The sequence below is a fragment of the Monodon monoceros genome, unplaced genomic scaffold (genome assembly GCF_005190385.1).
Source record: "Monodon monoceros isolate NGI ecotype Baffin Bay Population unplaced genomic scaffold, NGI_Narwhal_1 Super_Scaffold_18, whole genome shotgun sequence".
Classification (NCBI taxonomy): domain Eukaryota; kingdom Metazoa; phylum Chordata; class Mammalia; order Artiodactyla; family Monodontidae; genus Monodon; species Monodon monoceros.
Genome location: NW_021703774.1, coordinates 80,815,373 through 80,828,841, shown reverse-complemented (window position 1 = coordinate 80,828,841; position 13,469 = coordinate 80,815,373). Strand labels below are relative to the sequence as shown.

The following is a 13,469-nucleotide window of genomic DNA, read 5'->3' as shown; positions in this document are numbered from 1 at the left end:
AATGATATTCACATACTTCACTGCAGAAACATTAATATTTGATAATGAGTTGTTAACCCAGACCCTGCAGTAGTGTTAGAGACCTTACCAGGAAAAAGAAAAATTTCCAACCTATTCTGATGTCTAAAACACACCTGGTCTCAAGGGTTTCAGATAACGCACTGCAGACCCCCTACCTATTCAGCCCATCAAACCAACCTAATTTCCACCAATCACCTTACACATCGCTTAGCTCCAGGGATGTGTAAGGTGCCCTGTGCCCTGAAAACTCTCCAACCCAGGGAGCTACTCACCCTTCAAGAAACCTACTCAAGGGTTTCCTTTTCAGTGAAGTTTCCTTGACCTTCTCTTGACTGTGCCACAACCACTGTACCAAGGACCCACCTCCACTGCTGTACCTTATATGTTTGTTTCCCCTATGTTGGACTGTGAATGAGCTCCTCATTGAGTATTTTATCCAATTCTAGCACAGTATCCGAAACACTAAGTGTTCATTAATGTACAAGGAACTGAAATTCATGCCCAGCTCTCCCTAACCCCCAATTCCCTTCAAAGTTCATTTCTCCTTCACCCCTAAACCTTAAGATTTTTCTCTATCCATGCAGGCCCCTCACAGCTATTTTGCTTCCAGAGTTCCTCCTTCTCAATGTCATCCTAAAATTACTCTCTACCAGACGGCTTCTCGTAGCCCCAAATTCTCTAATGCCCTTTAACCTCCCTAGTCCTTCTTTCCCCTAGCTTTGAACAGATCAAATCCTCTCCCTCCAAGGCAATTCATCCTCACTGCCCTTATCTCTGAACTACTACCTCAACACCTCTCGCGCCTAGGCCTTCCCTCCAAAATGCTTCTCACAAGCGGATTCCCAGACCCCCTCTTCTCTCACAGTCCGTTCCACCCGCTCCCGAACCTGCGCTCGGCCAGAGTCCACCCCTTCCCGGCCCGTATCCGCACATCGTGAACCTCCCCTGCAGCCGGTGTCCCCCTCCCCCAGCCTCTCGCAGCCGGCACCCCTCCCTTCACCCTCCCCGTATCTCTGGAGGTCCAGCTTCTCGGGAAACTGTCCCAGGAGCCGTGTCTTTCACCTCAGACCCCTTAGGATTACGCCGGTCCGAGCAGCCCCGGGCCCGAACACCTCCGTCCCCAGATCCTCCTCGGCACCGCAAATCCCCTTCGGCCCAGACCTCGGGCCGGGCCTCCCGCTCACCTTGCTGGATGTCGCCGTTGCTGCCCCCCGGGATGGGCACGTTGAGTTGGCGCTCGGGCTCCGGCAGACAGCGCAGGCAGAAAGAGTGAAGACAGGGAAGCAGCTTGGGCTCCGCCTCACGCCGGCTCTGCAGGCTCTGCTGACACACGGCGCAGGTGTCCAGGAGCGAGGCTGGCGGACCAGGAGGCGGCCCCGCCGAGGGACCCGGAGCAGGAGCCGAAGCCGGAGCTGGGGCCGGCGTCGATACCGCCCCCCCGGGAATTCCAGGGCCCACTGAGGCTGCAGGGGCTGAGGCAGCCAGGGCCGAGCCCGAGGAGGCCGCGGCCACCCCCCCGTCGTCGGGCCCGGCCGCGCCGCTCTCCGCGCCGGCCCTGCCGCCTTCCTCCTCCTCCTCCTCCACCAACACCGCGGCGAGAGGCGGCTCCGCCTCCTGCGCCGCGGGCCCGGCGGCCCCGGCAGTTACCGGCGCGCTGCTGCTGCCCCCGCCGCCGCTCTCAGCCTCGCCACCGCCTTTGTTTTCCGCCATGTTTTCCTCTTTGAACCCGCCGGACCGCCCCGCGCCGCCCGCCGCCGCCGCCGCCGCCCCCAGCCCCAGCCGCAGCCGCAACGAGAGCGGCCGCCGAGAGCGAGCAGGCAAGCGAACGAAGGAACGAGAACGCGCGCGCACGCGGCGCCCCCACCCTCGCGTCGCACGGTTGCAAGAGGGCGGGCGCGGCGCGCGCACGTACGCACGGACGTCCTCCGGAGGGAGGCGGGAACTTGGGGCGCGGGCGCGCAGACGTTCTGGCCGCCCTTCCTGACCTCCGTGGCCGGCGCGTGGAGTCCGCCCCGTTGCAGTTCGGCTCGCAGTGAGCGTTTAAAGTCAGAGGCTCTTGACGCTGAACTACCTTTGGTCTGGGTGGTTAAGAGCTCGGCCGCGGCGATGGTGCGGGGAAGAGCGGGCAAGGGTGGAAGGCCGGAGTGTCTCTCTGGCGGCGAGGTCCCCAGAGGCGGGCGCGTCTCCGCCGAAACCTCATTCGGCGCGGGGTCAGACGCCTTGGCCTCCTGGCTCCGAGGTGCCGACCTCCTGGGTCTCTGTGCTTTAACTGGCCGCGTTCCTTTGGATGGTTGTGTCTCAGGGGAGCAGTAAAGTGAGGATTTTTGTATTTAACTGGTGGCGTACCAGAAATAGGCTGAAAAGACCCAATGAGGAAAAACAGCTATTTTAGCAGCTATTTTTAGCTTCTTAAGGTGATTGATTCTCTGACGTTGCTACGCTTCAGAAAACCAATCAACTGAGAAGCTTTTTCAAAGCAGAGCTGTTCCAGGACCACACCCCAGACCTACATCAGGAAGTGGGGGTGAGCTCATGAATGTTGAAAGCGCTTTGGCTGATTCTGATGTGCGTCAGTTTGGGGAGTCACGATCTAACCAGTATTATGTCCTGAGAGTCTCACTTAGTGCCCTGGCGGGAGTTGGGTTGCAAATGCCTTAACAGTGTCGGTAATAGAAGCTTTCAGGAAGGGTCTTTATTGAGAAACAAGTACTGCGGCTGTTTTAATGTTAGGATTGTGAAGTGCTTTCCTCTTCTGACAGTGTTCCCAAGAAACCGTTATCCTTGAGCTGGTAAAAGTCCTTAAACCACCTCGAAACATTTTTCATTTATTCGTTCAAAAATAGTGACCTCTTACTATGAGTCAGGTAGTGTTTTAGAGATGATAGGATTATAGCAAAGAACAAAGGAGATCCTTACTTTCAAGGAGTTTGCAGTCTGGAGGAAGAGTGACATAAATATATGCAGGGAGTGATAAATGCTATGAAGAAAAAAAAGCAGAGTAAAAGAGATTAGAGATGATTGGGGAAGGCCTCGGCTGATAGGTGAACAAGCTTGTGGTTCTCTTCCGGAAGAGTGTTCCAGGCAGAGGAACAAACGGTAAGTACAAAGGGCCTGAGGCACAGTCTTGGCTTGTAAGTGGAACAGCAAAGAGTCTGTGTGGCTGGAGTGCCTTGAAGGGGGAAAGAGTAGTAGAATATGACATAATAGTAAAGGAGCCAGGTCATATACAGAAATGGCCTTCAACTTTTTAAACTTCTGTGCCCGGGAAAAGAACTTAGAAAAACTATTTTCTCCCTCGAACATTATAAGTTGATTCTTAACATTTTTCATCAGGAGTGTAAATAGTTGCAAAGAGTGCCATTTCTGACATTTTGCAATACCAACATTTTTTAATTGTCACATTACTTTTAAATCTATCCAATGGAAAGGTAAACAAGTAGTTTAACAAACATCGTCATCCATTTTAAAAGTACATGATCAAAAATGTTCTATTTCATTAAATAAATATTAAACATGAAAAGTAAAATGTTAATTGGGACTGTCTTTTAATGAGATGACATAGTTTTTTTTAGTTTGTGTAGGCATGGATGTATATAACATTACTAGGAAGAGATAAAGTCCTGTATCAATTCCATTTTTCATTTTTATTGACATAAGCACTGCATTAAAAAATGCATGTATACATATGTGTATATATATATGAATTAATATAAAATTAAATCTCTTAAAACTATCCTTGTGTACCCTTTGGAAAAATTTCCTCCACTGTAGTACCCGAATACTCATACTCCAGTTTTAAGATGCTGAGTGAGATAGGAAATCTTGGATGAGTTTTGATCAAAGACCCAAAGTTGTGAAGAGTCACTGTGGCTGTTTACTGTAGAAATCACTTGTAGGGGGTCAGAGTGGAAGAAGGAAGACCAGTTAGGTTGCTAATACAATAATATTTCAGCCGAGGAATAATGGTGGATTGAACCAGGGTGGTATCTGTACAGGTGGTGAAAAATAAGGTGTATATATAATAAAGAGCAAATAAAGACTTTTCTCCAAATTCACTTCAAAAAAACAAATTAGTGGACCAAATTTCTCAACCAAAATCTTTGTTTCCTTGCATTTTTCTTAAGCTTTTGATGCCTGCTACGACTTGCCTTTATTAAAATCTAGTACAAGGGAATTCCCTGATGGTCTGGTGGTTAGGATTTCATGTTTCCATTACAGGGAGCATGGGTTCAGCACATGCCACGCAGCACAGCCAAAAAATAAATAAATACTATAAAAATCTAGTATAAAATTGCTTGTTTTTTTTAACACTTTTTAAAAATTTTTATTTATTTACTTATTTATTTTTGGCAGCATTGGGTCTTCATTGCTGTGTGCAGGCTTTCTCAAGTTGCGGTGAGCGGGGGCTACTCTTCGTTGTGGTGCACAGGCTTCTCATTGCAGTGGCTTCTCTTGTGGAGCATGGGCTCTAGGCGCGTGGGCTTCAGTAGTTGTGGCACATGGGCTCAGTAGTTGTGGCTCACATGCTCTAGAGCACAGGCTTAGTAGTTTTGGCGCACAGGCTTAGTTGCTCTGCAGCAAGTGGGATCTTCCCGGACCAGGGCTCGAACCCGTGTCCTCTGCATTGGCAGGCGGATTCTTAACCACTGCACCACCAGGGAAGCCCAAAAGTGTTGTTTTTGAAAACGATATAATTTTATAGAGAGCAAACTGTCCCCCCACCAATATAATTTACTGTGTGCCCTGAGAATGCAGTGCCTGGAATTAAATTGTCATGGAGTACTTGGGGACATTGAATCAGCTACGTTCTCAATTTGCAATGGAAACCCAGAAATCTTGCAGGAGAAACTGTGAAATCATAAGACTGACGTATGATATGGATAAACCTGTCTGATGAAGAGACTGTATTGCATGGAGGTTGAGTCTGTGCTGGAGCCAGAATGCCTAGTTTGAAGCCTCGTTCCACCACCTACTAGCTGTGTGATTTGGGGTAACTTACTTCGCTTGCCTCAGTTTCCTCATTTGTAAAAGGGCTTTTGTTACTAGTACGATCTACTTCAAGGTTGACAATTAAATATTTGTAAAGTGCTAACTGTACCTGGCACATGGTAAACATGAAATGAATGTAAAAGTAGACAGACCTAAAGGTTCATGAAGGGAACAGAACTGGAGGGAGAAACAAAGATACCTCAGAGAAAAATCTCAAGAAGAGAAACCATTCTGTGGGCTGAACTGAGCAGCGAGTGTAAGGATCCAGCCATTCCCCTAACCTAGGCTATCTTTTACCCCTGACCAGCTTGCCCAAACATTATAAGAAAAACACAGTTCTGAAATAAAGGAGAGCTATCAGTAGATGCCTAGTAGCTCTGCTGTGGAGAAAACTGCCCTGATATTGCTGGTAACCAGAAGTGAAAAGAACTTTACAATTGTCCAGCAAAGAGAAAGAGCACTGGGAATGACATAGCTAGGTGAGCAATGGTGAGAGCACAGCAGGTTGGCAACAGTGAGGCAGAGTAGCCCAAGAATAGGGTAAAGGTTTGCAATGGCTGGTTCTGCCACTCTTGGACAGAGCAACTACAGCCATCAGCGGGAAAGGAAGAGGTCATGAGGACCAGCAGAGGAATGCTGAGCTGCGGTTAAGATCTGGGGCATTTCTGGGGAATTCCAGTGGTTTAGACTCCACGCTTTCACTGCCAAAGGCTCAGGTTCAGTCCCTGGTCAGAAAATTAAGATCCTACAAGCCACGTGGCACAGCCAAAAAAAAAAAAAAAGATTTGGGGAATTTCTGTTAATGTGCCATATTAGCAATCATGAGTGGGTAAGGCCAGGGGATATAAAGGGGACATCTTGTGATTTGAAGTTCACTTCTCTGAACACAGGTACATAAGCACATGTACCTTGGATTAGCATATCCTTGCACTTAGCAGGAAGTCCAACTTCAGAGCAAGGACCTTCCTAAAGCACATGTCAAAAAACCAAAATTAAAATGGGTGATGTTGAGAAGGGCAAGATTTTTGTCCAGAAATATGCCCAGTGCCACACCGTGGAAAAGTAAGGCAAGCATAATAAATGGTCCTGGATGGAAGACAGGTCAGGCCCCTGGGATTCTCTTACACTGATGCCAACAAGAACAAGGGCATCACCTGGGGAGAAATGTATTTGGAGAATCCTAAGAAGTACATCCCTGGAAAAAAATGATCTTCGCTGGCATTAAGAAGAAGACAGAAAGGGCAGACTTGATAGCTTATCTCAAAGCTTCTAATGAGTAATAGTTGGCCCACTGCCTTATTTTCTTACAAAACAGAAATGTCTCAACTTCTTTTATGTGTAACATATTTAAATTGATCTCATATACCAGAATTCAGATCATGAGTGGCTGACAGAATTTTTTTTTGGATAGTCCTGATTTAAATAAGATTGGCTGTGGTTAAATTAGTATGATGAGCTTTTTGAATTTTGATAGGAATTCCAGTTCAGCAAGTACTGTCACTGTTTCCCTCTTCCAAAGATATAATCAGACTTGATTGGTAATATCGAACTTTTCACAAAGATGGTGAATGCCATCTCAAAACCTGTAGGATATTGGTTTTAATTTAGGTTTATAGAACTGATTATTTGAGTATAATATTTAAATACTGGGAAAATCACTTTGTTGTCTCATACAATTGAGCAAGACTCACCTGCATTTCAGTTTGTGTCCATTAGGCTTTAAAGGGCTGAAGACAAGGTAGAAATATCCATTTTATCTTTTTGGTCTTAACTATGCCAATCCAAAATTCCCCGTATCCAAAATGTTGCCTTTTGGGAATTCCCTGGCAGTCCAATGGTTAGGATTCCACGCTCTCATTGCCGAGGGCCCAGGTTCAGTCCCTGGTCTGGGAACTAAGATTCCACAAGCCACGCAGTACGTCCAAAAAGGAAAGAGAAAAATAAATAAATAAAATGTTGCCTTTTACTTAACAAAAGGCATTTTAGTGTGGTTTATGTAAAATATCAAAGAATATTTAACACTTCTCACATTTTATAGATGATCTATAAGGTCAGAGGCTTTTAAAAGTCAGTGTGACAAGATATAATAGCAAGTTAAATTTTGCTTTTAAATCCTTTACTATCTGAGTGAGACTGAGTTATAATTCAGGATTGTCTTTAAACAGCTATTCAAAACGACATGAAACTATAAAACTCCTGTATATATGTGATTGGTAATGGTGTCTTTGCAAACTCATTAGACAATTAAAGTAGGGGAGATACACCATCAGCACAAATTTGTAGATTTTGTGATCATAAGGCTTAAGATAATTAAAAACAAGATCTTAGAAAAAATAAAGTTCACTTCTCAGAATTTCATGATGTTGTGCAAAGCGCCCTTTGACTTCCAGGTGCCAAGTTGTCTGAGTTTGAGAATCACTAGTACCAAGAAAAGAGGGACAAATGGCAGAGTTCTGAGTCTAATTGCTAGCTCTTTGGCTTTTCTATGTTTCTAAGGCCTTCTGGGGGCACATTTTTAATCCCAGTAATAAACAGGACATTTGAACAGCAGTTTACAGTTTACAAAATGATTTCACACACATTATCTCTAATTCTTGTAACCAGTAAGATACATTCCAATTTAGACAATAAACAGACTTCATAATGTGAGTGTACTGTAATATATTAGCTGTCTGTTCTTACACAATAAGGTTGTTTTCAACTTTTTGCTATTATAAACAATACTGTGATAAGCACTGTGATGAATAATACTTTGCATGTCTATAGTTATTTTTTATGACTATTCCTAAAGATAGAATTGCTGATTCAACAAGTATACCCGTTGTAAAAATTTTTAATATATAAATTCAAAGGGTTCTTATTAGGTTATTAAAGAACTAGACTATGTTTGATGTATTTTACTACTATAAATAAAGGTAAATTAACCTGCAATCTTTTTTTTCAAATTTGTTTCTCTGTCTAAAGTTCTCTGTTTCCTCACATCCCACTTATTCCTCAGTCTACTCTGGCCTGGCTTCCCATTTCCATCACTCTACTAAAACAGCTCTTGCTAAGGTCATCAAGGACCTCCATGTTTTTTAAATCCAGTAGACATATTTTATTCCTAACCTTACTTGTTTTCTCCATGGGATTTCACACCTTTGACAATTCCCCCTTCTGGAATCACTTACTTCCATGGCTTTCATGACACCATAGTCCGGTGGTTTTCTTCCTACTTCTTGGACTGCTGTTTTTCTTTTACATACTGTGTCAGGGTCCCCAAAAACAGACTAGAAGAACTCATAGGACTCAGAAAAGTTGGTATGCTCATGGTTATGGTGTATTACAGTGAAATGATACAGATTAAAATCAGCAAATGTAAAAGGTCCATGGAGAAAATTCCAGAAGAAAACAGGCACAAGGTTCCAGGTGTCTCCTCCCAGTGGAGTTGCACAGGCACTAATTTTCCCAGCAATGATGTGTGACAACACCTTTGTGCGGTGTTGCCAAACAGGGAAGTTCACCCAAGCCTTGGTATACAGGGTTTTTATTTTGGGGGAAGTTCTGTCACATAGGCATGGATCACCCACATAACTGACCTCAGCTGCTCAAATGCCAGCCCACAGAGGTCAAACTGATACATCATGGTCCAAAGCCTCAGGCATACTAAAACAGACGATCAGCATAAATCACATTGATAGCTTAAACTATTCAGTCAAAGTGATACAGTGTGGCCCAAGGCCTCAGGCATACAAACCATTCTTACAGGCAGAGTATTCCAAGGGCTCAGAGGTTATCATCTCCCAGGAGTCAATCAAGAACAGTTCTAAAAACAAGCCTTTCTTTGGAATGTGCAGGGTTTGATCAGTACAGGCCTACAAAGTTAGCACTTTGCTGTACTCAGACTTATTCAGTGTTGGGCTTTCTGAAATATCAGCTCTAGACCCCCTTCTCTTTTCAATCAATTTTCTTCCCCTAGGCAAACTCATCCATGCTTCAGCTTCATTTGCCATCCATATAATAACTGCCAAGTGTATGACTTTAGCCCAGGTCAGTTAATATCTCCACGTGAATGTCTCAAAGGCACTGCAAAGTCAGCACGTCCAAGACTCAGTAATCTTTTCCCCAAACCTCATCTTCTTCCACATTCCCTATCTCAATAAATGGTGTTTTGAGCTAGAAAGAAAGATATTTAGAAGATACATTAACTGATTTTATTGACAGATTACATACAGGAGGGGGTCGTCCTGTCCTTAAAACCTACAACTTCTCACCCCTCATATCTAATCTTTTACCCAGTCCTGTCAATTTGACTTTCTAAATATTTCTCCACATCCCTCCATTTCCACTGTCACCACCCTAAGTCAACTTACCACCCTCAAGATATCACAAGCCTCATCTCCACATGTACTGTGACTCCCCTATAATTTACTGTCTAAACTGGAGTTGAGTAATCTTTTCAAAGAAAATTGATCCCTGCTTCCCCAATCCTTATCTTCATGGCTTTCTCTTACTCTTAGGATGAAAAACAAAATCCCTAAGGGCCAATAAGGCCCCGTTTCATCTGGCCTAGACTACCTCTCTAGCCATATAATGTCCCACTTTTCCCTTGCTTTCTACATTCTGGCTATATTGACCTTTCAGTTTCTTCACTGTGCCATGCTCCCTCTTGCCTCAGGGCCTTTGCACATTCTGCCCTCTAGGTGAAATGATTGCTTCTCCTACTACCACCACCACCCACTTTGCAGAGTTAATGCCTACTCAAACTTGAGGTCTGAGCTCAAGCAGTACTTCCTCAGAAAGCTCCTGTCTAGATCAGTTTTCTTTGTTGGATATCCTCATTGATCCCTCTTTCTGGGACTTCCCTGGTGGCGCAGTGGTTAAGAATCTGCCTGCCAATGCAGGGGACACGGGTTTGAGCCCTGGTCTGGGAAGATCTCACATGCTGCGGAGCAACTAAGCCCGTGTGCCACAATACTGAGCCTGTGCTCTAGAGCCCGTGCTCTGCAATGAGAAGCCACCACAGTGAGAAGCCCATGCACCGCAACGAAGGGTAGCCCCCGCTCACCCCAACTAGAGAAGGCCTGTGAGCAGCAACGAAGACTCAAGGCAGCGAAAAATAAAAAATAAAACTAAAAAATGATTCCTCGGGCTTCCCTGGTGGTGCAGTGGTTGAGAATCCACCTGCCAGTGCAGGGGACACGGGTTTGAGCCCTGATCTGGGAAGATTCCACATGCCATGGAGCAACTAAGCCTGTGTGCCACAACTACTGAACCTGCACTCTAGAGCCCACGAGCCACAACTACTGAGCCCACGTGCCACAACTACTGAAGCCCGCATGCCTAGAGCCCGTGCTCTGCAACAAGAGAAGCCACCACAACGAGAAGCCCGCGCACTGCAACGAAGAGCAGCCCCTGCTCGCTGCAACTAGAGAAAGCCCGTGCGCAGCGACAAAGACCCAATGCAGCCAGAAACAATAAAAAAATAATTTTTTTTAATCAAAAAAAAAAAAAAAGATCCCTCTTCATAGTTACTTGTAAGGACCAGTATAGCATAATGGTTAAGAGCAGGGGCCAGACAATTTGGGTTTCAATTCCAACTCTATCACTTATTGGCTGTATGACCTTGGACAAGTTACTTAACCTCTTTCTGACTCAGTTTCATTTCTGCAAGTGGGCATAATAGTGGTGGGCATAATAAAACTATATACATATTATAGTACGTATAATACATTATTTATGATTAAATTAATGCATGGAAAGAGTGGAATAGGGACCAACAAATATGAGTACATAATATTTCATTTTATCATTAAGGTCTCAATTTGCAATAATGCATTCATTAGTGTGATTATCTGATTGATATTTGTCTCATTAAGCTCCATGAAATCAGGGATGATATCTGTTTCTGCTTATCATTTTATTCATGGTACCTGGCACATGGGTGCTCATAAATATTCAATAAATTAATAAGTGATTTTTTAAATGAATTTATTTATTTTGGCTGTGCAGGCTTCTCTAGTTGCGACACACAGGCTTAGTTGCAGTACGTGGGATCTTAGTTCCCCAACCAGGGATCTGACCTAGGCCCCCTGCATTGGGAGTGTGGAGTCTTAACCACTGGACCACCAGGGAAGCCCCAATAAGTGATTTTTAGAAGCAGAATTATATTGGATCAAAAAAATGTACATATTAAATGTTTTCTGATCAGAGGAAGGTTTATCTTTGTTTATAAGAAGGAAGAGACTTGGCCATTTTTCTGCTTAAAGAAAAGAAATAATAATCCAGAATTTGAAAATAAGGAAATAAAGGAAACTTTTACCAAAGCAGACTCCCTAAGAATCTGGGAGAAAATAGTATATAGAAACATGATGGGTAAATTAGCCTTGGAATAAGAGAAAGAATATCACTGCCTGGAAATTATGGGAAAGAAGATAGAGTACTGTGGAGATGTAGGTAGTTTTGTGCCTTAGGGGATGTGGATAGAAGAGTAGGAAAAGCCTGTGTAGCCTCTGAGAAAGAAGCAAGGTTGTATGCTGAGAGAGGGGCATCAGTAAGGTTAGTTGGGCAGTTAGAATTCTTTTGGCTGCAAGTAACAAAAGATGGTGGAAAGAAGAGTTATTGTGAAGGCAATCAGCATTGTCTATTATAACTGATAAATATGAAAAACAGTCACTGAGCTCTTCTTCTTACCCGTTTCTTTTCCCTTCCCCAGCGATTCTGCCCAGAAGCCATTAAGCGGGATCAACAATGCGGGTATTTGTGCCTGAGAGAGAGAGCAGCTGTGCTCAAGGGCAGAGTCAGAGACTAAGGAGGGTTTCCCCCTGGGGAGAGGGGTCAGCCTCTGCAGGATGAAGAGAGAGGCTTCTGCATGGGAGGTTGGGCCATCAGGAGTTTGGAGAACAAGCAGGGTGAAGAGTGTGTCCATGCAGGGGATTATCACCCAGCACAGACAGTCAAAGCCAGAGAAGAGTGGGGACACCCAGCATGGGACATCAGAGCCAGCACAGGGTGAGGAGAGTGGCCAGCACAGGGGGATGGCCTGGCCCTGGCATCAGAGCCCATGATGGATGGGGAAGGCATCTGTGTAGCAGGAAGGCCCAGTGTAGGGTTTTAGACTCTGAGCAGGGTCAGGAAGACATCCAAAGGGAGAACAGCTTTGCATGGGCAGGGGTTAGCCCAGCATAGGGTAGCCCAAGAGGGTTAAGAAGGGCATCAGTGCAGGAATGGAACCCATCGTAATGTGTCAGAGCCTTGGTGGGGTGGGGACATCCTCCTCAGTTACAAATATGGAAAGAGAAAACTAGAACAAACTCTGCAATGCTGGGTTGGAATTGTGGTATCTATGTGTCCTCATGGGTGTCAATATATAGAGATAGTTACAGAAATAAATACATAAATGAGACAAGTGTATAATTGTATATGTATGTATATATAATGGAAGCAAAAATTTTACCTCTACCCTCTTAAGGTCTCTGGCTGGGCCTGAGAATTAAATTGACATAAGACAGATTAAGGGACTTCCCTGGTGGTCTACTGGGTAAGACTCCACGCTCCCAATTCAGGGGGCCTGGCTTCAGTCCCTGGTCGGGGAACTAGATCCTGCATGCATGCCACAACTAAGAGTTTGCATGCCACAACTAAGAGTCCACATGCTGCAACTGAGTCTGCATGCCACAACTAAGAAGTACACATGCCGCAACTGAAGATCCTGCATGCCGCAACGAAGACCTGGGGCAGCCTAAATAAATAAGTAAATAAATATTTTTTAAAAAAACATTAAGAGGAGTAAAGCATACAGATTTATGTAATATAAGTTTTACGTGACTTGGGAGCCCTCATAAGGAAATGACCCAAAGCAATGACGAAACCTAAGGGCTTATATATTAAGTTGAACAAAGAGAGGCAATTGTGGAAGAGTAACTTAAATATATGGGGAGACTAAAGGAAGATAAGAGTTATTTTAACAAGGTCTGTTGTATACAATTTTCTCAGCATCGACTCCCTATCTCTGGTGATAAGAATGTGTCTTTCCTCCTGGTATAAGGAATACATCTTTTACATGGGGGTTTCATCTCCTGCTTTCAGGTAGAAAAGGGGAAGTCAGAACACCCTTCCTGCACCTGCTGTTTTTTAAGAACATTTTGTTCAAAATAATCCTTAGGCCATATTAGGACATTTTGGGGTGGCATATTCTGCCACCCTTTACATATTTACGTATATGTGTGTACATAGAACATATATTCCTTATGTCTCTCCACTGAGAGGCTTGGGAGCAACAATACCCCAATAGCAACAAATACACCTAGCAAGTATTGTACATCAACAATACCTCAGTAAAAAAATTAAATTAAAAAAATAAAATTAAAGTAGATGTTAGAGATTCACAGCCCCTCATTTACAATTCTAAAACTTCACAGGTTTTAAAAAGCAGAAATTTTTTGTTTTTGTAATTTTTGGCAGTAAAACCTGAAGTCTGC

General features: G+C 44.3%; 1 protein-coding gene and 1 pseudogene across 2 annotated transcripts in view; one reads left to right on the top strand and one right to left on the bottom strand.

Annotated features, from left to right (window-relative positions):
* TRIM33 (tripartite motif containing 33) overlaps window positions 1-1,842 on the bottom strand; it is a 152,028-nt gene extending 150,186 nt beyond the window's left edge. The window contains exon 1 of one of the 2 annotated variants that reach the window (XM_029227741.1): window positions 1,206-1,842. In XM_029227741.1, coding sequence (XP_029083574.1) covers window positions 1,206-1,731 — 526 coding nt within the window. In that variant the 5' untranslated portion in view covers window positions 1,732-1,842. The remainder of the gene's footprint in view (window positions 1-1,205) is intronic. The other variant, XM_029227742.1, reaches the window with a different exon arrangement.
* A 2,747-nt stretch (window positions 1,843-4,589) lies between these two features.
* Window positions 4,590-9,966, top strand: LOC114899780 (annotated as a pseudogene).
* The last annotated feature ends 3,503 nt before the right edge of the window (window positions 9,967-13,469 follow it).